Raw genomic sequence first — 24127 nt, 5'->3', positions numbered from 1 at the left:
CTTTTTTTCTTTCTTTTGTTTTCAGAGAGACAGTGAAATTTGAGGCAACAGATCAAAGCACTTATTGTCTAGTCTGGAGTAAAAAAACCCCAACCACCCCCACATCTTTAATGGGTTATTTGTTGGATTGAAAGGGATTTTAGCACAGGACACCTTCCTGACATATTGTCAGGAATGTCCTGTTTGATAGAAGGATCTTGCTGGAAAATCTTCACTTCTCAGTACTGGAATTTGTGGGAAAGCCTAAAATGATGTTTGTTCCCCCATGGAGGTTTAGGGCTGTGCAGACATCCCAAGGATTGTGTGTGTGTTTATTTTATGAAGGTATTTGCTCCTGGGGTACCAAAACAATGTTCAGCTCGTGGGGTTTTTTCCTCTTCCTGGAGGAAGGCTGGAAGAGGAAGATGGTGATCTTCCTGTGGGGTAAAGCTGGGAACCAGGGAATCCCAGAAAACCCCAAATTGGAAGGGACCCACAGGGGTCATTGAATCCAGTTCCTGTCCCTGCACAAACACCCCAACAATCCCACCCTGGCAGTGCTGCCCAAACCCTCCTGGAGCTCTGGCAGCCTCGGGGCTGTGCCCATCCCCTGGGAGCCTGGGCAGTGCCAGCACCTCTGGGGGAAGCAGAACCTTCCCCTGAGCCCCAGCCTGAACCCCCCAGCCCAGCTCCAGCCCCTCCCTGGCTCCTGTTCCCATCACAGCCTGGAGCTGCTCTCAGGAGGAGCTGCAGACCCCCACGAGGTCTCCCTCAGTCTCCTCCAGCTGAGCAAACCCAGATGTTCCTCTTTTGGCCCCTCCAAACCCTTCCCCACCTTCCTGCCTCTCCTTTGGACACTCTGATGGATTCACACCCCCGGCCCTACATCCCTGGGGTGTTGGGGCTGTGGGGTTTGGGGGTGCAGGGGTGGGGAGGGTGCTGGTGCTGTCTGTGCTCAGTGCTCTGACCCAGGGTTTGTGCTGCAGGAGAAGAACGTGTGAGCTTTGGGGTTTGTGTTTGAACTGCTGCAGAAATTCAGGGTTGCTGTTGTTGCTGTTAAGGTCCTGGATCCTTGCAGGGGTGGATTTCTTTGTTTGCTCTTCCCTGAGCTCCTCTTGGCTTTTTCACCCCTGGCCCTGTGACAGCCTCCCCATAAGGAACTGCACGGAGCTTAATCAGCACTAAAGCAGAGCTCACTCCCCTGCCTTGCTGGGGAAAAGGAGCTGCTTTCCAAAATTCTATTGCCTGTGGAGCAGCAGGACAAACTGGGCAGGGAAAACAGGAGGAGGGGAGTGTGATGAGCCCGTGGCACTCACAGCCCTGCTGTCCTTCCAGGGACCAAGGATGCTGCCAGGAGTGCTCTCCTGGCACAGCTGGATGGAAGGGGTTTGCTCTGTCTGACTGTGTTTTATCCCTGAGACAGGCTGAGAATCCTGCATCTCATTCATTAAATGCATCAAGAAATTCAGGATGGCTTTGTCAGTTTTGTTTATGCTTGAATATATTGTTACAGTGCTTTGCCATTCAGACAAGGTAGGAGTTGGTTTAGTTATTTTCTTTGTTAAAAGAAAAATTCAGTTTCAGTGTTTAACTCCATGTTATGTTCTGTTGATTTGCCATGGCAGTTCAAGGCTCTCTACAAAAGACCCTGTTCCTCCAAACAGCTCCACAAAATCCCAGCCTCCTAAGCGTGTCCTTTTTGTTTGTGCAGCAAGGGAGAAACTTGAGTAAATCCTTGGTTCTCAAAGTCAGAAAATCCCAGAATAGTTTGGGTTGGAAGGGACCTTGAACATCATCCAGTGCCACCCCTGCCATGGGCAGGGACACCTTCCACCATCCCAGGGTGCTCCAAGCCCTGTCCAACCTGGCCTTGGGCACTTCCAGGGATGGGGCAGCCCCAGGAGAAGCCTGTCCCTATCCCTGAGCTCTGCTGGATCCCACTGGGCACTGGGATCACCCTTTATTTTGGCTGAACAGATGCACCATGGCCTCATGGCCAGTGAGGAACCAGCTCTGGCTGCTCTGCCCCCTCTTGCTGTGAGGCCAACTCACAGTTTTGGGACAGAAATTCCAGATGAATCCAATATTATGGGACCTTTAGGACAGGAAGGGAAAATCACCCAAAGGAGGGAAAGGCAGGGATGAATTTATGGGTGAGAGAACAGTGAGATTGCTGATCTTGCTCTGCATATCCTGGGTGTCACAGCGTGCTACAGACCCATTGTGCTGCCCAGGACAGCTCAGCAGCTCCTCAGGCATGCACAGAGGGTGGAAACCTGCCCTTGGAGACTGGGGGATCCACAGGATCCATCCCTCAAGTATGTGCAGCAAACAGGATTTACAGCCAGGGCTGGATGTCAGAGCTCAGCCCTGGTGGATGCTGCTCCATGTCTGGAGGCTGGGACAGAGGTCTGCAGAGCAGAGCAGAGCTCTGTGGCTAAAGGTCAGGCAGAATTGTGCTCTATCTATGCCTTTTAATTACAGAGGACTGTAATCTGCCACTGCAGTCACAATTCAGCAGGATCTTGATTGTGCAGAGAGTTAATGACGTGAGGGAGGACTGGAGACACAAAGTCTCAGCAGCTGGCTGGGGGACACACAGATTTCAAAGGGAAAAGCTTTTTTGTTTTGTTTTGTTTATTCTGAGAAGGAAAAACTTTAGCCTGGAGGCCCCAAAACTGTAGATCCCTGTAGCTAAGCCCAGACAAGTCCTCATGCATTTTGGCACATAGGGGAATAAAAAAAAAAATCTGAATACTACTCAATGCTGTGATTACAGTGAGGTTTCCTGGATATCCAAGAGGGGATCAGAGCTGATCTGGGAAGATGTGAGAGCAGTGTTCCAGAGGTGCTTTCTGCCCAGCTGAACCTCTTATCTTGAAATTGTTCAGCTCTCTGATGTGGCTTAACCTCTCTTCATTTAACTCTGGCCGTAACACGAGCAATGCAAATCCTGCAGCAGACAGCTTTCCTTTTCCACCTTTTTTCCTTTTTCCTCCTTTTCCTTTCCTCATACTCCACACCCCACAGCATACCATAACCCACCTGACAATTAATATTAATTATTTACATTGCCTTGGAGCTCATGTTACCAAAGCATCACATTATCATAGTCTGAAGGATTTATTTACACTTAATCTGTTATCCCTCCACTCCTTTTTTCTTCCCTTGTTGTCTCCATCAGTCACTAATTCCTGCTCAAAACTGCTTTAACTGAGGGGAAACAAATGGAAATTCATGTTTCCCTCGGTGCATCCTCCTCCTTGCTGGTGTCTGTGTGCTAAGCTCATTTCCAGGTAAGTTATTCCACACTGCTCCATTCCTCACTGCTCCCCTCTGGACTGACCTTTCCAGTGCCAAGTGAACTAAAGCTCCTCATGAATGGCTAATTTGGTGAGCACAGTCCCAGCCAGCCACCTGGGCTGTCACATGGAATATTCATGGTTTCAAATCACGAGTGCCCTTTACATCAGATTATCTCCACACCTAAGAGCGAGCTGAGACCTGCGACAGTGACACGGTGACAAGTCGGGGGCAGGGGGAGGCAGAAGGGTTCTGGCCTCAGGAATGACAACAGGTAGTGATAAATGCAGAGCACATTCCTGCAAACATCTCCAGTTCTCACGTTCTCCGCCTCAAAAATGCCTGTGAAGAAGTGAGCCACGGCAGTCCAGAGGCACCCCTGGCAGGATCTGGGAGTTCCTTGTCACTTCACTCCTTGGACATTCCCCAGGTGACCTGGTGACACAGGTGACCCAGAGCTGTTCCTGCACACACATCCAAGCAAGAGGTGCTGGAGACCCCCGAGAGTGCTGAAGAACAAAGCTTGGGATGGATGATGGATGGATGGATGGATGGATGGATGGATGGATGGATGGATGGATGGATGGATGGATGGATGGATGGATGGATGGATGGATGGATGGATGGATGGATGGATGGATGGATGGATGGATGGATGGATGGATGGATGGATGGATGGATGGATGGATGGATGGATGGATGGATGGATGGATGGATGGATGGATGGATGGATGGATGGATGGATGGATGGATGGATGATGGACGGATGGAGGGATGGATGGATGGATGGATGGATGGATGGATGGATGGATGGATGGATGGATGGATGGATGGATGGACGGATGGATGGATGGATGGATGATGGAGGGATGGATGGATGGATGGATGGATGGATGGATGGATGGAGGGATGGATGATGGAGGGATGGATGGATGATGGAGGGATGGATGGATGGATGGATGGATGGATGGATGGATGGATGGATGGATGGATGGATGGATGGATGGATGGATGGATGGATGGATGGAGATCCATGGCCCAGGGGAATAACCTGGACAGTCAGGGCTGTGGCCCCCTTTGAAGCAGCCTCACAACCTGGATGCAATTTTCATTTCCTGCAGGGAAACTCGGCCTCGTTCCTCTGAGGTGGATAAAGCAAGGCTTGTAAAACTGATTGTGGGAGGTGTTTTGACATGAGGAATTAAAAGGCCAGGCCTGGCCTCTCCCTGCACATCCCAGTGAAGCAGAGGCACTTCCCATTACCTGCCCTGTGCATGGAGGGTCTTTTTTTTTCCCAAGACAATTTTGAAACTGAGGTGAAATTGTGTTATTGTCAGCAGTAGCTGCAATTCAGTAGCGTTCATACATGGATGTTGTTAATAAAATATTTGGGGCTCTTTTGTGATGAATTATTGATTTATCAACTTCAAGCCCATAAAATCAGAATGGTAAAAGGCAACAATTCCTTTTAGGGGGAGGAGGAGAAACTCTGATAATATCTACTTGATTCATGCTAATGAATGACCAAGATATAATTGGCTCCATATTCTCTGTTAGCAAGTATTGTTACTCAGATAAAAGTACCACCACTGTAAAGAAAAGCCTTGTGGGATTACCAAAACCCTATTTAGAAGTCCTTAGTTCCCTATAACTGATTTTTTTTTCATTTTAATGGGAAAAGTACCTTCAAAGACTAAAGATGTCTACATGGCTTTAATGGTGGCCTTCCACAAAGGAGTCTTCTGTTTGAATTTTAATGTTTTTAACCAATGTTCTGTGTGGAGCACATATGTCCTTAATGAGAGAGTTGATGCAGTTCATTAGTTTATATTTGAGGGATGAAACGTTGCTGAGTGTAGCTGTTAAACTGTAATTGATAATGGCTGAGTAGGGAAAATTTGGCTATTTAAAGTTACACACAGGCTAATCCCTGACTGCTCCCAAGGAGAGGGGATGCACACAATGAGGAAAATGTGAGGTGAGGCATAAGTGCAGACAAAATTCCAATTTCAGAGCAACTTGAGGTGAGTCCCTGGGTCTGGTTTGGGCAGAGGGGAAAGAGTTGAAAGGTGCTTTTTAAGTGTGAAGCACAGCAGTTGATGAGAGCCCTCTGTGCACATTGTTCATGATCCCAGCCCTTTCCCAGGTTTGTTTGTGCTGGGCTGACCTGGCACGACCACAGTTAGCCCTGGATGGCTCAGTGATGCTGCCAGGGCACCGTGCCAGGCTCCAGTTTGGGAGCCACAGAGGTTGTACCCCTGGAATTTCTGGCTCATTTATCCCCAGAGCTGCTGAAAAGCATAGTCTGGATCACTGGGAATAATCAGCATCCTCTGCTCCAGAACGGCCCCAAATCTGTGCTTTCCAAACACCATTTTTCAGTGGGATTGCATGGCTCTTGTGCCTGCTGGCCTACAGACACATCTCAGAACACTTCTGCCAACTGTGTCGTGCACAAGGAACATGGAGCCAAGCTGCAGAATTCAGTATCAACATCCAAACTGTGAGAGTCACAAAGAATTCTAGTAAATTAAAGCTAAAAACTGCACAATAAAAGTCTGTGAGGATCTTCAGGATTGGATTCTGTTTTTTTTCTGCTGCTCCACAGCAACATGTGGGCATTACATGTGTTTTGGTGGTACATTATGGAGGAGATAATCTGTATTTGGTTATTCTCCCAGACAGTCAGTAATAATAATTTGAATGAGGGAGATTTTAAAAAATGCATCTGGCAACTCTGTGGGTGTGTTTTGTTGTTTGTTTTCTTTTTTTTTTTTTTCCCTCTTTTAAAGCCCCCACAATATAAAATAAGAACCAACACCAGAAACAACTCTGAAATAATTATGAAACCAATAAATAACCCCTGAGCTCTAACGTACACAGATGACTTTCCAGAGGCGGCAGGCAGGCTTGTGTGTGGAGTTAAAAAAACCAGGGAAAACTCCGGGAGCAGGGATGGGAGGGGGCACTCCGGAGCCCCCCGGGGCTGGGACCCTGCGGAGGGGCTCAGATGTTCCAGGGGCGCAGGATTAGATTTGGTCTTTGCCAAAACAACAACAACAACAAAAAATACAAAATAGCCGACACAAACCTATTTGAATAAGGGAGGAAAAAATATAAAGAAGAAAGAAAAAAACCCCAACTCCTCTATGTTTTTTGGGTTTTTTTTTTTTTCCCCAAGCAGCCGAGCCCAGCTCATCAGCAGCTGAGGCAGGAGCAGGAGGGGTTTTGGAGTTAACTGCATGCAGGAAATCTCTCACATCCTGAGTCCCAGCTCGCTCCTCTCGGTAACTGTATATTATGGGGCTGCTCTCCAGCCCCAGCTGATGAAAGTTTGTCTCCCTCAGTCTGGGCTGCGATGTCAAAGCGCCTCCAGGCAGCGCAGCCGCGCTCCCCCCGTGCGCTGCCCCCGGCCCGGCTCCCCGCGCTGCTGCTGCTGCTGCTGCTGCTCGGCCCGGGCTGCCTGCTCTCGCCATCGCCCCGCGGTAAGTCACACACAGCCCCCGGGGCTTCTCCCGAAAGGATCCCGCTCCATTTTAGCCGGACAAGGAGCAGGGAGATGGATTCAGAGCGCCGCTCCCCCCGCCCCGCTGCGGGACGGAGCGGGAGGTCCCGGCCGGGCACACGCGGAGCTCGGAGCTCCCGCTCCTCGGCGCGGAGATTCCCCCGCAAAACTCCGCTGGGAGACCCCCTGGCACCCCCAGACCCACCATGGCACCCCCAAACCTGCTGCTCCCTTCTCTGCATCCCCAAACCTGCTGCTCCCTTCTCTGCACCCCCAAACCTGCTGCTCCCTTCTCGGCACCCCCATCCCCCGGTCCCATCCCGGGGATCCATCCCCCCGTAGTGTTCATTCGGGGCTGCCCTGCAGGGTCCCGGGCAGAGAAGGGGGTGTTGGAAATTCTCCTCCCACGCATCCCCTCCAAACAGCCCCCGGGGCTGAATTCAAAGGTCTGGGAGTCTTGTCAGAGTTCGGGCTCTGTTTCCAGCTGGGGAAAATTGCGCGGAAAAGCCAAATAGTGATGGTAAAAGCGTCCTGGCTGGGTAAAAGTTTTCTCGCCGCCTCTGTGTTCATTCAAAGTGAGCTCCAGGCGGGGATTCAGCTGCGGAGCGCTGTGCTGTCCGTGTTCTATGGATGGGAACAGCCCAGCACGGAATTGTCTCTCCCTACAGCAAATTTGGGGTTTATTCTGGAATCCTCAGAGCGACCAGGTCCTCTCATCTTCGTTAAGCAGCAACTGACTGAATATTTATGTGGGAGAGAAAGAGATTCTCCTCTATGAATGCATTTAACAGCACCGAGTGGTGCCTGTGTCTCTGAGTGTTACTACAAACTCGCGTGTTTGGTCTTTTTTTTGTCTTTCTTTTTATTTTTTTTTTCCCATTGTAACTTGAAGCTTGGTAAATATTTGCTTATCTTCAAATGTATTGAGAGCGACTTTCACTGGGGCTTCGGCTCTGAACTTGCTAAGAGAAAAGATGGGGAGATACTTTAGCACTTGGAAATCCCAGAGGGGGAAAGGACAAGGTGTTGCCTTTGATCAAGCACCTGGAATTTATCTTAATGGATTAACAGGAGTTGAAGCTTTGCCCTTGGGAGGGGTCTTGATTTCTCTTTGCCAGCACTTGTATTTGCACCAAATCAGTGGGTTTGGGGTGAAGGCTGCAGAAATTCCTGGCAGATGAAGGGAAATAGGTGCCCTGTGGCTGTTCCCTTTCTGTGGGGAAAGGAAGGGTTGGTTTGGGTGGGAGGATGGCTCCCTTCTCTGAGTGTGGCTTGCCAGCCCCTCCATGGCTTGGAAGTTCACTTGCAGTTGGGAAAATCTGAGGTAAAATACTTCAAAGTGTTTGTCCCTACAATACCAAGTGGGCAAAGTGTGGGAGACATGGCCCTGGCACAGGGAGGAGTGAGCAGAAGGGGAAGAGGGGGTGGAAATCCAGTTCCTTGGCTCAGGATTCCCTCAGAGCCAAGCTGAAGCTCTAAGGTTACACTCACACCAATGATTTCAGCTCTGTGTAAAGTCTGTGCCAGCTGCTCATCTCTGTGGTGTCTTCTGGTGTCTTTATGGGTTTTAGATGTCTACATTTGGGCAGCTGTGGTGGTTGCTTGCTTGTATTTTCCTGCTCCTCTTCTTTCTGTACCATGCCTGTAATTTGCTCTTTTCCACCCAGAATATTCAGTGAGCATCCCCTGCCTTAATTCCACTTTTTCCTGTGGAAGCAGAGCACAGCTTCAGCTCTGCCAGAGCTTGTGCTGCTTTCTTGGGCACGGAGGTGCTGAAAGTTCCAGGCACTCCTTTCCACACTCCCAGTGACCCCAGGTGCTCCTGGCTGGGCTGGCATGGCTCTCACTGGGCATTCTGGAGCCCTGCAGGACATCCCAGTGCTGCCAGGACATCCTGGTTTCTACATCAACTCCTGCTTAGTGATTGAGACAAGTTGGAGTTATGAAATGCCTTGAGAGCTGGGTTTGAAATGTGGCAGTGATGTGTGTCTGCCTGAGTGACAGGTCTGTTATTAAACAGAAATTATCAGATTGTGGGCTAGACAACTTCAAAGTAGCCTTGCTGCTTGCTTTTAGTATGTTTTCTTTCCATTTTTTTGTGGTTTTACAGTTGCCCTCTTAGTTTTCAGTCTTGTGCTGGGTTTCTGCTTAAAGGAGCTCATGGAGAAAAAGGAAAACCCAAACAGGCCAAATTAACTTTGTTGTCCTTGTGGAGTGGGATATAAAGCTGGATTAGATCTGATCTTCCAGTCTCAATCAAACACTTTAAAATCTGCACCTGTACAAGGTTTTTGTGCTCAAGGCTCTCCTGTTCCTGCAGGACAGACAAAGTGATCCTGTGGATAGGTAAAGTCCAAATTAGTGTGTGTGTGTGTGTGTGTGTGCACAAACTTTTAAATTTATTTTAAATATTGTGTGTTAGCTGGGAAAACAGCAGGGAAAAAAAATACTCTTAGAATGACAGAATGGTTTGGGTTGGAAGGGACCTTATAAAACATTTTATTCCACCCCCTGCCATGGGCAGGACACTTTCCACCACCCCAGGTGGCTCCAAGTCCTGTCCAGCCTGGCCTTGGACACTGCCAGGGACAGAAGAGCCACAGCCTGTCTGGGCATGAAAAAATGCAAATCCTAAAACTGCAACCTGAAATTCTTTACCTTCAGTTAAAATCACTTTTGTCTCGATTTTAATTTGCTACTGATTGCAGCTTCCTTGGGTCTAATGGAAATAAATTGCAGGAGAAGAGATGTTGCTTTGTCTTGTGCTCTAAACCTGATTTCTCCATCACTATCTGTGTTTCAGAGCTCATTTATAAATCCTGTTTTCTCTCACACTGCTCCAGCACTTGTGGCAGATATTTCTGGTGTGTGTATAATCAGCTCCTCCTTGTCTGATGATCATCCCCTTCAGACAGCCTGGCATGAGCTGTCCCTGGCCTTGGGGCTCCAGGGATCCATGCCAAAATCCCCCAGCTCAGGAATTTTATTGCCACTCTTCAGCAGTGTTTGCAGCCTTCACCTCCAGCTCTCTGGGGAGCTGATGGGTTCTTCACTGCTGCTTCCTTGGGGCCTCACCTCTGGCTCTGCTTGGGACTTTTGGGAAGGTCCTGACCCAGATACAAAGAGCATCCTTGACCTCGTGGTTGTCAGGCTGTGTTTTGGGTGGTTTTGCATCCTGCTGGGAGCCCCAGGGGGGGTCTCTCTGATGGCCTGAGGGTGACTGCAGCAGCCCAGGGCTGTGTTTCTCTATTTATCCCACTGGAGAAATCCATTTATCTGTTATTCCCCACCAAGGCCCTCACTCACCACCCATGATCATGAAATTCTGTTCTAAAAAGGCTCAGCTCCTGTTGTGGGGGTCCCAGTTGGTTTCTCTGGGGCTGCACTGAAGGCACTGGAGAGGGCAGTTCATGCTCACACTCAGTGTTTGTTATTTCTTTCTTCCTAGTAAAACACTCTCACTGCTGGGAGACTTTTACTTTTCATTGGAAGGCACAAGATGCCCAACAATCTCTTGGTCCAAGGGCTTTTAAGACTGAACTGTCCAATTCAGAGCTGACACCTGGATTATTTTCCCTTTTAACCCAGTAACTGATCCCACAGAGCCCCCAGAGCAGACTTGTCTGCCCAATTACAAAATGCCACCCAAACCCAAGAAAAAGAAGGAAGAAGGTGAAGAAGAAGCCCAGACCACACCCTGTGCCCTCCACCTTGCTCCCACCCACAACACACTAAAAATCCCAAACCCTCAATTTCTCACCCAGTGAGTGACACACCCACACTGCTCTCTGAAATCCATTGCACACTTTGGTGGGTTCCAGTCTACCTTGGAGTCTGGGAAATTTCTCCATGGATGAGGGTCAGAGTCAGAGCTGCCCTGGGGGTCAGGGCACCCCAGAGCAGACACAGAAATATTCCCTGGGGTGCCCTGGGTTTGCACATCATGTAAAGTTTTATTTGTTCCTCCCCCATACCTCACATCTCCTCTCCTGGCACATTTATCCCTGCTGCTCCCAGCACATCTGACACTGCCAGGGCAACCTGGCCAAGGAGTCCAGCTGGGCTCTGGATTTTTTGTGTTCCTGAGGCTCCTTTTGTGCTGTGGCAGAGAGAGGGGTGAGCCCTGAGCTGCCTTGCTGGGCTCTTGGGGTGGGTTTCTCTTCACTTGTGCTGTGAGAGCTGCAATAATCCAGGAGTGGACATTTTTAAGGTGTTTGGAAATCTGGAATACTGTCAGGTTGTCCAGCCAGGCCCTGCCATGCCAGCAGGCTGTCCCCAGCTCTGCCTCACACCATCCCATCCTGCTTAGGATGCCAGGCTGTCCATATTACAGAGATTTTTATATTTAATCCCTTGTTCTCATGATTTTCCTTCCTCTACAACCTTTTATGTTTTACTGCACCTCACCCTGGATCTCGCTCTCCCCACTGCCTGCACTTTGCACTTGGATTTCAAGCAGCTCCTCAAATTTCTCCCTGGACAAAAGCACATCATCTGCACAGTCCTGGAGTGCTCCATCCCTGAATCACACCTGCAGAGGCTTCTCAGGTCCTGCTGAGTCTCCAGGGCAGATCTATGACCCAGTAAATTAAACCCCCCCAGTTTGAGGGCAGCACTTCTGAGTGCAGTCCAGTCCCTTTTGTTTCTGGTTAACACAGAGCAAAGTGCTTCCAATGTATTCAATTTTTCTCTTTTTGCTAGCCTAACTAAGAGAAGGGATTGTTTCTTAGTAAAGCCCTGCTCCAGCACGTTGACCCTTCTCTTTATAGGGTTCAGGCAGGATTTTGAGACTAAGTTGGTATCGAGTGACTTGAACTGCATAATCTAATCAGAAATTAATCTGTTTAATCCCTTCAGGTTGTTCCTCTAATACTTTACACCCCATACAAATGAATTTGCTGCTTTCCATGACCTGCAGCTAGGATAAGCAAGAGTTTGGAGGCAGGAAATTGTCCTTTGACAAGGTCAACTTGCTAAAAGCAGTGATTAGAAGAACAAATTCTTTCTTGTCCCAAATCCATGATGTAATAAGGCAAGAAGTGAAATGTGTCATGGCCTGTTAGCCATGCTGGATAATGCACTTCAAGGCAGAAAAAGCTGCGTGCAGAATTTGGCACAGAAGTATCTTTAACTCATTTATTTTGAGGGTTTTTTTAAAGAGGAACTGTGTCAGCCCCTGGAAATTTAGTTTAATAGTATATATCATATGCATTAAGGGAAAAATCTTCTTCTGACAATGGTGGAAGTTTGCTGTTTTCTTGCTTCTTTTAAATGTGTTCTAATCCTGCAAGCAGCTGAAAGATAAACCTCGTGTGTGACTGCTTACCTCTGAAAGAATATGTGAAGATACAAACTTCAACAAATTCAAGTATTTATGGCATGGTGTTGGTATAGTTATGCAAAAAAAAAATCAGAAATTACAAAATCTGGACTTTATCATTTAGTAAGGGGATGATATGGGCCTGCTCAGAGCTGGAGCTGAGCATGGCCAGTTTTTATCCAGCAGCACTGAATGCAGTGATGGTCTGTGCTGGAGATCCCCTGCTACTTCAACAGCTAGAAAATGTGAGGAGGATAATTCAGTCCATATTTTTAAAGTTTATATTCCATTCCTTTTCTGCCACTGAGAGCACTGTGATGATAGAGTTGGGAATAAATTCACTAATCCCTGTGGAGCACACAGGGATGGACACAGCACCTCAGTGTGTTCCTTTTGGAGCTGGACATCACTCAAGGATCTCCAGGTTAAAATCTGCTCTTGCATTTTGATGTGTGCATTGATGCATGAGGTGAGCATCCCAAAAGAATGAGGATTTATTTCTCCATCTCCTGCCTCCTGAGTAAGGCACAGACACACTTTGGGTGAGCAGCAGGGTGAAAGTATGGGATCGTTGCAGAAGAAATCCCAGAATGGTTTGGGTTGGAAAGGACCTTAAATCCCATCCCATTCCCACCCTGCCATGGCAGAGACACCTTCCCTGTCCCAGGTGCTCCCAGCCCCAGGGTCCAACCTGGCCTTGGGCACTGCCAGGGATCCAGGGGCAGCCCCAGCTGCTCTGGGAATTCCATCCCAGCCCCTCTCCACCCTCACAGGGAGGAAATTCCTCCAGATATCCAACCTAAATCTCTCCTCTTTTAGTTTAAATCTTGACACTTTAGGAAGAAGGAGCTGTTTCCTCTGCATGCTGTGCTTTCCTTGTTTCTATGCCTGAAACTCTTCTGGGATAAATTCCCTCCCCTCCATGACCTGAGTCCTTTGTACAGCCTGGTGCTCATGTCCTGTGCTGGCATTTAAAATCCTTTCTGCAGCACCAGAGCAGATGAGCAGAGTTGGGGAGATATCCTGCCCTGAAGAAACCATAAAAAGAAATGTTCTTTGCTCCTGTAGCTCATCTGCTGGAGGAATGTGTGAAAGTCAGGAGTGACAGAGCCACCCAGAGCTCGTGGTGACACTTTCTGCAAGGTCACACTCGTAAACCTGAGCAGCAGAGGTGGCTTCAAGAACATTGACTAACTCCAAGTTATCTTTTCATTCATGTTTTAAAAACCAGAAGAGATTCAGGGACAGCTTGTGCTGGAGCAGGTGCAGCTCATTTTCCTCTGCCTGCTGTTGTGTGATGTGAGGATCAGGTGTTCCCCACCCAAACAGGAACTCCTGATGGACATAAACTCCTGATGGACATAAATTCCTGATGGATGTAAAATCCTGATGGATATAAACCCCTGCACATGAACTCCTCAGCCCAGCAGCTCCTTTTCTAGGTTTGGGCAAGAACTAAATTAACTCTGCAGCTCACCCCAGCTGGGGGTGCTGTGTTTCCCAGAGAAATCTGAAGGAATGATCTGTTGTATTTGTGGGGTTCCCCAGATGATGGAAGGAATGATGAATCTGACTCCATGTTCTCAGAAGAACTTAACTTCTCAGAAAATTTATTATTTTATTTTATTTATTATTTATTTATTTATTATTTTATTATTTTATGAGACTATCTTATATTAAGAATACTAAACTAAACTATACTAAAGAATACAGAAAGGATACTTACAGAAGGCTAAAAAGATAATAATGAAAATTTGTGACTCCTTCTGGAGTCCCAACACAGCTTGGCCCTGATTGGCCAATAATTTAAAACAATTCACATGAAACCAATGAAACAATCTCCAAACACACTGCAAAGCAGCAAAACACAGGAGAAGCAAATCAGATAATTATTGTTTCCCCTTTTTCTCTGAGGCTTCTCAGCTTCCCAGGAGCCAAATCCTGGGTGAGGGGATTTTTCCAGAAAAAATGAAAGCCCCAGTGATCTGTGCCTGTGAGGAGCACAGCTCCAGCTCCCACTCCTTGGTGCTGTTCTGTACCCAGGAAGGAGCATCCCTCTTTTCACTGTGCTGAGGATTCCTTGCCCTCGCTGAGGCAGGTTAGTGAATCTCTGCAGAGAGGGGTTGCACTGTACCTTTTGAAAGACCAAGAGGAAATTGTATTTTGGAGAGCAATTTGAACTTCACTCAGTGAAAGTAGCCTTTCATGAGGCTTTGGAGGGGAGGAGTTGGAGAGGAGCACTGGACCTGGATTTTCACATAATTATGTGGACTCACTGCTGAGAAGTGAAGATATATTTAGTACCTTTTTCTCTGCCCTTGGAGCTGGGTGGATTCCTTGTGCCTGTAAAGCACAGGTTATTATTTCTCTGCCTCAGTCAGTGTTTTTGGCTGGTACAGAAGGGTGCAAGGCTGAGTTCATAATCACAGCCAAAGATCTTTGGGGAAGAAGCAGCAATTTAGGACCAAGCAGATGTGTCCCAGGGTTGAGATGGGCCATCCTTCACTCTGGCAGCCTGGAGGTACCTGTGGGAAAGGCACTTGAGGATTTCATCCATTATTAGCCCTGTCCTGCCTGTTTTTACCAGAGGAAGGGCTGGGCCCATTGATAGGTTGGAAAAGAAGCAGCTGAAAACAGGATTTGCAGCTGGAGGACAGAAGTTCTGCTCAGCTGCTGTGTCATGGACTTTCCAAAGCTCCTTTGGGTTGGAATCTTGCATTTCTGACTTGCCCTCTCCTGTGAACTCCAAGCCCTGAGCTCTTCCATAGGGGGAACCTCTCAATCCATGACCCACTGTGCTGGAATTCCCTTTCCTTCAGGGCTTCACTGCTTTATTTCTCTGTATTTTGAAATGTTCCCTTCTAGGGAAAAAAAAAAAAAAAAAGAAAAAAAAAAAAAAAAGACAACTCTGTCTTGGGACTGGTCCTGAATAGTAATTCCTCAGTCAAACATAACAGCATCCCAAATGAGGCTGGACAGCTGTTTCCCAAATATATCCCTGTACATATTCTATACACATCATAAAGCTGGGTTGGGGTTATTTGAAACGTTCTGCAGGCTCCCTGCCCCCTCCTGCAGTCAATGGCAAATGTTGTTCTCCCGACTCCACTTGTCACATTTTGTTCTGGAGAACAGGGAGGATATTGAGATATACTGGCTTCTCTCCTTGACTGCATTTCAATATGTATTTTGTATAATGAGGGCCCAAATCCTTCTGCCATTACTTATGCTTTAATCACACTGTGCTCTGCCCAGATTGCTTTAATCGCATTTGCATCAGCAGGAGTTGCTCTGTGATGAGCAATATTTCATCTGCAAACACAGCAGACACATCTCAGGCACTCGAGGAGGAAGGAGCTGCCTGGCCAGGGTTTGTTGCAGCACAGCTCTCCAGTGAGGGATGGTGCAGCATCCTGATTGGAGAAATAGATTTTCAGGAATTAGAAGGAACAAAGCTATTTTTATAGGTTGCTGGGGTTTTGTTTTGGGTTTTTTGTGGGGGGTTTTTTTGTGTGTTTTTTATTTTCTTCTTGTGTTTTTTTTTTTTTTTTTTTTTTTGGTTTTGGTTAGTTGGTTTTTTGTTTGATTTTTTTTGTTTGTTTGGTTGGGTTTTTTTGTTTGTTTGGTTTTTTGTTTGGTTGGTTTTTTTATTTTGTTTTTGGGTTTTTTTTAGGTTTTTTTTGGACCTGTCAAGTGTGATAGCTCCCTTTTAATTTTCTACTAAATGGCTTTTTGGCATGTGTTATCTGCAGAGAAACGCCCGGTGCAGAGCCATCATTTTGTACTTCAGCCATGACATTACTCTAGATGAGAACTGAAAAGTTATATAGATATTACACCAATATATAAACCATGTGTGTTAGGAAGACAAGTTCAGTTTTGAAATATTTGCCTTAGCTATGCTTTTCACTTTCAATCTGTGCCAAACATGTGCTTGAATGACTGATGGAGTCATATGGTTCCCTGAATAAAGCACTTTATTGTGCTCAGGCTTGGAGCCTTCCAACAGTTGTAGTACAGAAGCTTGAAGATTAAGATGATCCAACTGCTTAGGGGGTATGTCCCACAAGGAACATTTGAGTTTTTCTTTTCTTGTCCCCCCTCCATCTCTATTTTTTGTCTTTCTCTGTGTCATCAGTTTGTTCAGCTGCTGGGGCAGTGACATTGGCCACGGAGGGTTTGGTGGAGGAGAGCAGCAAAGTCACCTCCAGATTTCAGCTTTCCCTGCCGTGTCCACATGGAAATGTTGAACACATGACATATTCCAGGCAGTTTATGGGATTTCATGGGGGAGGGGGCAGAGGGCTGTTCCCTGTCACTGATTATTTCATCAGCAGGATCAGAGTCAGGAAAGGAGTAACAGTGCATGAGCAAGTGATGACAGGAGGGAGATCTGAGAATTATAGACCCCAAATATTGAAAGCCATGTTTGTAATGCTGTTCAGTTAATGGGGATCAGGGAATCTCAACCCTCCATTTCTCATCCTGGAGCTGCCTGGTGATGCTGCAGAGCTTCATCCATTCAGAGCCATCAAGCTGCAGACAGGACCTTTTTCCATTCGAAGCCAAAAGAACAGAAAATTAAATTCAGAAATGCATGGAGTCATCTTGCTGCTGCCTCTCCTCAGCCTCATCCAAGACCTTTGCTGACTTCTCATGTTTGAAGAATTTTTGTACACTAGTAGTAATTTTTGCAGTGTGAAAAAAAGGCAAAATTCCAGCTCCAGAAGATCCATGGAATTAGTTGCTTTCCAAGGGTTGCTTGTGCTTAAATGCCTGAGGTCTTGGCTTTGGGAATTTGGGAGAGGGGAGAAAACAAGCAAAACTTTGTGTGCAGTTTTTTCCTTTTTTTTTTTAAAGGGCTTATTTTCCAAGCAGGCCATGAAAGGACTAATTTTCCTGGGTTTTGTAGAAATAATCAGTGTACCCCTTAGAGGAGCAAAGGTTAGCTGGGAAAATAATTCATGATTTTGAATTAATAAAAACTTTGCTGCAAGAGATAAGAGTTTTACTTATGCACAGTCAAATCTTGCCAGGCTTTTGTGCTTATAAATAAAGGAGGGCAGAGTCTGGTGCTGTGCTGCCTTTTATGAGGCTGTGGAGGTGCTGGGAGGGGGATAATGGGAAGCACCTTATCAGTGTGATGATTTTTGTCCTTTCTTTTGAGAGGGTGTCTGTGTCCTCAGCTGGTGGATGTAAAATTACATCAAAATTTTGATGTAAAATTTAAGCTGTTGCTTCTTTGACCCCGTGCAAGTCTCAGGGCTGGCTTTGTTTAACCATTATGCACTGGAGATCTGGTACTGGTTTATTTTCTAGCATTTGCACATTGATTGTGAGATATAATTACAGTTTGCTTTTTTTTTTTTTTTTTTTTTTTTAATAATATTTAGTGCCCAGGGAGATTGTGGATTCCCATCCCTGGAAGTATTCAAGGCCAGGTTGGAGCAACCTGGGGCAGTGGAAGATTCCCTGTCCGTGGCAGGGATGGAATGGGATGAGATTTAAGGCCCCTTCCAGCCCAAACCACTCTGCAATTCTGGGATTTTATTAAGTACCAACTTGTTTTTTCCTGTCTCAGGCACAACAGGCACCATTTTAGGTGGTTTCAGCCAGGCCTGTGCCTGGATAATGTTTCACTTGGGTAATGTTTAGGCTTTTGCTGGAAGGTGGAGTGACATAGAGGACTGGAACCACACATCCCCAGACCTTGGAAGCACAGTTGGATAACTGACACTTCTTTTGGCATGATATAATCTGACCCCTAATGTTGACAATTTCCATTTAAAGCAAGTTGGGTTTTCTTTTCTTTTTGCTTTTCTTGATGGGCAAGAGCTGGATGTGATCCTCTGTGTAATTCTAGATTGGAATCCTATCTCACTTTATGGGTAGGCACTTTATACTCCTGCCATCCCAAATGTGTCAGCACTGGCAAGATAAATACCAAAAGGCATGGAGAGCTAAGGGACAATCATGGGTCCTGTCACCTTTGGTTTTTTACATTATGTAAAATAATTCTTCTAGTTCCCTTCTTGTAATTCAGAGTTTCCACTTCCCTGCTCTCCCTGGCAGCCTTTCCAAGCCACCAGCTCCAGGCTCAATTCATCTTTGGTGAGTGCAGGTGAGGAGAAATGCCCCCAGCATTCCAGAGGTGCTTCTCTGTGCAGCTCTCAGGATTAACTTGGATCTCTGGTGCTCCCTGGAAACACCTCTCTTGATGCAGCATTATCAGTGTTATCCCAGTACCACGTGTGGGTCATTCTGGTGTCACCTGCCTTGAAGAGCAGTGGTAGGAGCAGAAATCCTAATGATCCCTGAGGGTACAACCCCCCTGGGTTTAACCCCTTGCTCCAGCCTGCAAGTCCTTGTGTTCTGTGTAATATTCCTGTCTGCAGTCATACCTCACCTCGGAGCACTGGATTGCAGGAGAACTCTTGAGTAAAGGTTGCTGGTAAAAATACAGACTGATGCAATATCTTTTCTTACTGAACTTGGTTAAACCCTTCCCTTGCCTGCTTGTGGGTGCTGGGTTTGGGGGGAGCTTCCAGTTCTTACCCTCTTTCACTTCCATAAAATTCATAAACTTACCCTTTTTCACTTCCATAACTTCCCAAAGTTCCTAAGTTCACTTCCATCTGGAAGGACAAGACTTGATCCTCCCCTCTCAGTGTGTAAGTGTGGGATTCACATTCTCTGAGCCTGAGAGAAGCAAAGAGAATGATCAAACCAATCCTGATCTCATGTGCTGTGCCCGTGTTTGTGCCCAAGTGGAATGCCTTGTGGAAGATCCTTCACCTGAAGGAGTTTGCTTGATGGGATTCTGGTGTGAGTGTTTTGTTTGCTTCAGCAGGCTCTGAAAGCTGTTGGCCAGCACACAGTCACAAGATATTGTTCAGTTGGGTGCTTGTGCAGTTTCAGTTCAGGTGTACTGTAATAGAGTATAGAATAATGTAGTATAATTAATTAATTAGTGTAGAATAATGTAGTATAATTAAGGAATTAGTATAGAATAATGTAGTATAATTAATGAATTAGCCTTCTGATATCATGGAGTCCTCCTTGTCATTGCTCCCACATGTCAGGGGCCCTGCTAAGACAATGTGTAAGCTTGGGAATTTTGGATTAAAAAATTCTGGTTGGAATTTTTCTGGAGGTGGCAGAAGAATCATCCCAAAGGAGAGAAGAGCCCCTGATTGGGGGGATAAAGCTCTTTCCCACCTGCTGGGCCCCCAGGCAGCAGTGGAGGCTCTGGGGGCACCTCAGGAACTGGCCACAACCCCTGGGTGCAGCCAGGTGTAAATCCCTTCCTCCACAGCCAGGAATGACCCCCCAGGTCATGGATGCCACAAACTGAGAGCTAAACTGAGGAAGCTGAAGAGAATGAGGAGGGAAATGGATAAAGGATGTCCTTCCTGTCCTTCCTGACTTCCAGGGCATTGCCTGTGGCAAGGAGCACTGCCATGAGCTGATTTCAGTTTGCAGAAAGATTGCTCTGTTCCATTGTTCTTTTCCATCCAAAGATTATTCCACTGCTTTGGGTGTTTTGCTGCAGAGAAAAACAGGGACAGGCTGTGACTTAGGATTTTGGGTCGGTTTTTAGGAGGAAAGGTAACACAAGGATAATTGAATTTAATCTTTTTTTTTCCCCCCCCACTTCTGTAATTTTCATAGCTCAGCAGTAAGTGCAGGGTGGGAATGGGCATGAGGGTGCTTGGGGACAGTGTGAGGAGACAGAGCTCCAGTCTGGGATGGAAATGGACACCCCACAGCACCACTGGGACCTTGGCTGGGCTTTTGTGGGGCTCTGGGGCTGTGTCAGTCCTTGAGCACCTCGTGACTGATGGAATGCTGGAGCCTCTCCTGTGAGGACAGGCTGGGACACCTGGGGGGGCTCACCTGGAGAGGAGAAGCTCCAGGGAGAGCTCAGAGCCCTGCCAGGGCCTGAAGGGGCTCCAGGAAGAGGGACTGGGGACAAGAATGGAGGGACAGGACCCAGGGAATGGATTTAAACTGCCAGAGGGCAGGGCTGGCTGGGAGATTGGGAATTGGGAATTGTTCCTTGGCAGGGTGGGGAGGGGCTGGGATGGAATTCCCAGAGCAGCTGGGGCTGCCCCTGGATCCCTGGCAGTGCCCAAGGCCAGGTTGGACACTGGGGCTGGGAGCACCTGGGACAGTGGGAGGTGTCCCTGCCATGGCAGGGGTGGCACTGGATGACTTGACAGTCCCTTCCAACCCAACCCCCAAACTGTGGGATTTTCTGACCCAGGGTACCCCTGCTGCTGTGTGGGACCAGAAGGGGCCCATCCCCAATGGAAGGAAGCTCAGCAGCACATTTGGCTCTTCTGAATATTCTGTAAATGTCCAGAAGAGAGGTGTGTGTAAGAGATGGATGTTGTTTATACCCCAGCCAGCTCTGCCTCCTGTCCTGCTCTGAGCTGGGGGGGCACTGGCAGCAGGGCTGGGGGTTCATTGAGTGGGACATGCTCTGTTTTCCTTGCACTTAATCCCATTTTATCCAGAACTACTCAGCACTGGGTGCATTCACCTCTTTGTTTGTCATGAGGACAAATAAATTGCCCTGCCTCACTAAAAGCTTATTAATTTTGAGTAAATGCAAATCTGGCTTGTTTCAGGAGGCAGTGGCTGCTAAGCAAAGATGTCACATCACATGCTCGGAGTTTATTTTGCACACAGCTTGGAGGAACTGAAATAAAAAGCAAAAAGATGAAAACCATTCTTAACTTCTTTGCCAGCAGGCCCTTGTATGATACTGTGCAAAGCAGAAAAGTTGTAGAAGTACATGGCAGATGAAAAATACTTTAGCCACACAAAAGTCACTGACAGGTAACATCTCCTCATCTCACTGTTTGTACAAAGTAGCTTTTATATTACTGGGGGGGAAAAAAGAGAATAAAGGGTGCTGCATCAGCTTGTGGGCTGCTTGTGGATCAAAAGCATTACCTTCAGTGCAGGCTGGAAATAGAAAACAGACACAACTGTGAGGTTTTCATGTGAAAAAGTGGGAGACGAGCTTGCACCAGGAAGAGCTGGACAGAATTTCACTGAAATGGAAAATAAGTAGGTGAGTAAGTAGGTGCATGTGACACAAAAGATAGGAAACCTGGGTCTAATCTGACCTTCTGCTGTTGCAGATGGCCTGATTTTCTTCTCCTCTCGTGACACATCACCGAAATTTCAATTCTCTGATTTCAATTATTACACTATTTATACTGCTGTAGTACCAGGAGTCCCTGCAGAGAAGAGGCCTCATTATTAATGGAACACAAACAACTCTAATGGTTCAGCTTCAAAGAAACCCTCCTGAAAGTGGGGAGGGGAGATGCAGAGTGGCAGAGAGGAAATACCAGCAGGGCTGTGTGCATGAGGAGCTGCAGCCCTGGGAGCTGGGGCAGGATTTTGGGTGATGGAAACCCTCCCTTGGTGCAGGGAGGGCCCATCCCACAGCTCCTCTCCTGGAGCCCCCGGGATGCTCTCTGGGAGGGCTGGGGTTGTGCTCAGGGATGGGTCCCAGAACCAGCAGAAGGAGCTGGGAATGGGTTTTGGTCAGATATTGTGCTAGGAATGGGTGAAGTGTCCCTGACTGGGATGGATTCCTTGGTGACTCCAGCTCAGGTGAGGGCTAAAGGCTCTCCAGGGTACCAGGAACTGTCCCACCTTTGTACCCACCTGGTTTTATCCCATTATTCCCAAAGTTTCCTGCACTATTTCTGTTGGATTTTTTTTTTTTTGCCTGGCTCTCTCCTTACATTTTTTGTGAGTTTTTTCCCTCTGGATGTAGAATATTCCTCTCCCCATGTCCATCTGCCATTGCTCAGTGGCCTTTCAGATCTCTCCTACTCAGGATAAGTGTGGATTGCTCTTCCAGGCTTCCCTTATTTTCATAGATAAGACTATGATCTCTTATTTTCTGCCCTCTGTTCTTTGAATCAGGCTGCAGAAACCCATTTAAAGGATTTACCTATTTATCTTCCCCATCCTTTTTTTTTTTTTTTTTTTTTAATTTAAAGTCTGGGTTAGAGTTTATTTACCAGCTCTGCAGGTTTCTTTATTTTGCAGTCTTTCAGAAACATACCCAGTCCATAAATATAATGAAATTTCATGAGAAAAACATTATTTGATATACAAAAGGCACCGTGCTGTGCTTCTATCACACGGAGGGCAGCTGGGAGTTAAGCAAGTGCACAATGCATGTGCCCAAATTATCTCCAGAATGAGGCCCAAAATTGGGCTGCATTGCTTCCTCTGCCTTCCACAGGAAGCTGTGATTTTTATCACACCCAATAATTTAAATAAAAACATTCAGATAAGCAGCCAAGTATCTGGCTCAGGGAAAGCAGCTAGACAGAAATTGATCTCGTGTTTTATAAATGCTGTGGCTTCAGAAGATTTGCAAACCCTGAAGCTTGTCTGCTTTGTTTCCCCCCAAATAAATTATCTTTTCCAATAAAGATATAACTGCTGCCTATAAACCTGTCTTGATGTCTGTCTCCAGACTATCAACACCTCTGCACAATGAGCCTTTGCAGCAGATAAATAAGCACGTGTGGCAGATTACATTTGCTCATTGTAACCTTGCTGGGTTATGCACCATCACTTCATTGGGATGGAAGAGAAGGAGGAGTGGCAAAACCAAACCTCACTTTGTGTGGATTTTCCTCCCTTCTCCCATTCTGTTTTTGTAGCTGCTGCACTTCCAGGCCAGGCTGGCTGTTTAGGGAATGACCCATCTGTGCACAAATGCTGATCCCCTCTCTTTTTTCTGCTGTTTGGGCAATGCTGGGATGTTCATGCTCAGCAGAATGGTCAGGGAGGCCCATGGAGGAGGATCAGAGAGGCTTTGATGTTTCCTGAAATCACCATGGCAGCTCTGTGGTGTCAGGCATGGTGGGAGCTGTGCAGACAACACATCCATGGACAAGGATCCCCCAAGGGGCTCTGGAAACCTGGATCTCATGGCACTTCCAGAATGCCAATCCCACAAAATAATACAAGGGCCTGAGCCATTTAATTTGTGTGGTTGAGGTTGCTCAAGTGGGCCAAGGAGAAAGGAGAGCAGGGCTGGAGCCAAACTTTTCTCATTTTGCTGAGATATGCTTCATAAATTCCTGCTCTGAGCAGGGAGCTTCCTGCCTGATAATGAGAATAAAGGCTTGGAGTTCTGTCTGGACCCTCCCAGGCTGATGAGATGGTGCCTCATGTGTCTCCCCAGGGGACAACCAAATCTTGGGCCAGCTTTGGATCATCTCTTCTAAGGGCTGACACTGTGTCCTGCCAGCCCTCACTCACTTGGGCTGCATTAAAGGGGTGTAAGAACTCTGGATAACAAACAGCTTCCCTCTCTCCAATAAATTTTATCTTTTTATCTTGTGAGGTAGTTTTTTTGTTTGGTTTTTTTTTTTTTTGGGGGGGGGGGTTTGTTTTGATTTGAGGGTTTTTGTTGTTGTTGTTTGTTTTTTGGTGTGTTTTAGGTCAAGTGTTGTATTTTTAAAAGCACGTTGAAAAATACCAGATTTTATTTCTGCTCACATTGCCTTAGCCATAATGACAGCACAGATGTTTTTAAGCTAATCCTAACAGTGATTAAATGGGGCTAATTCTGCTCAGAATATGACTCTTCATCCTTCATGAGGGCATTAGGTGAGCACAGAGAGTGTGGCAAACCCCAGCAGGGTTCTGACTCTCCTGTGGCACCTGGAAGCCATCCCTGTCTTCTCTTTGATTTATTCTCAGTTATTTTTCCAGCTCTTCTCCTGTGATATTGGTTTTAGGGCTCTGCCTGGACAGGCACAATGCCATTAATGTGTTTAGGGAGAGGAAAACCACTTGATAAATGCTGCATGCAAACAGCTTTTTGACCTGGTGCTATGAATGGAACTCATCTGCCTGTGTGGGAGTAGAGTGTTATTTCAATGAGTTTATCTTCTCTTTCTCTTCCTGACCTTTTTTTTTTCCCCACTAATGAGACTGTTCATCCTCTATGATGATATCCTTGCATCCTG

At 46.9% G+C, this 24127-nt stretch overlaps 1 protein-coding gene across 1 annotated transcript in view; it reads left to right on the top strand.

The window, feature by feature from the left end:
- The first annotated feature begins 6200 nt into the window (after window positions 1-6200).
- The window catches only part of ADAM12 (ADAM metallopeptidase domain 12), a 184814-nt gene continuing 166887 nt past the window's right edge, over window positions 6201-24127 (top strand). Inside the window, exon 1 of the mRNA XM_018910520.3 lies at window positions 6201-6767. Coding sequence (XP_018766065.3) covers window positions 6641-6767 — 127 coding nt within the window. The 5' untranslated portion in view covers window positions 6201-6640. The remainder of the gene's footprint in view (window positions 6768-24127) is intronic.

This window comes from Serinus canaria, chromosome 6 (assembly GCF_022539315.1).
Source record: "Serinus canaria isolate serCan28SL12 chromosome 6, serCan2020, whole genome shotgun sequence".
NCBI classification, from domain to species: Eukaryota; Metazoa; Chordata; class Aves; order Passeriformes; family Fringillidae; genus Serinus; species Serinus canaria.
The sequence above is the reverse complement of the archived record's forward strand: the minus strand, read 5'-3'. Positions and strand labels throughout refer to the sequence as shown.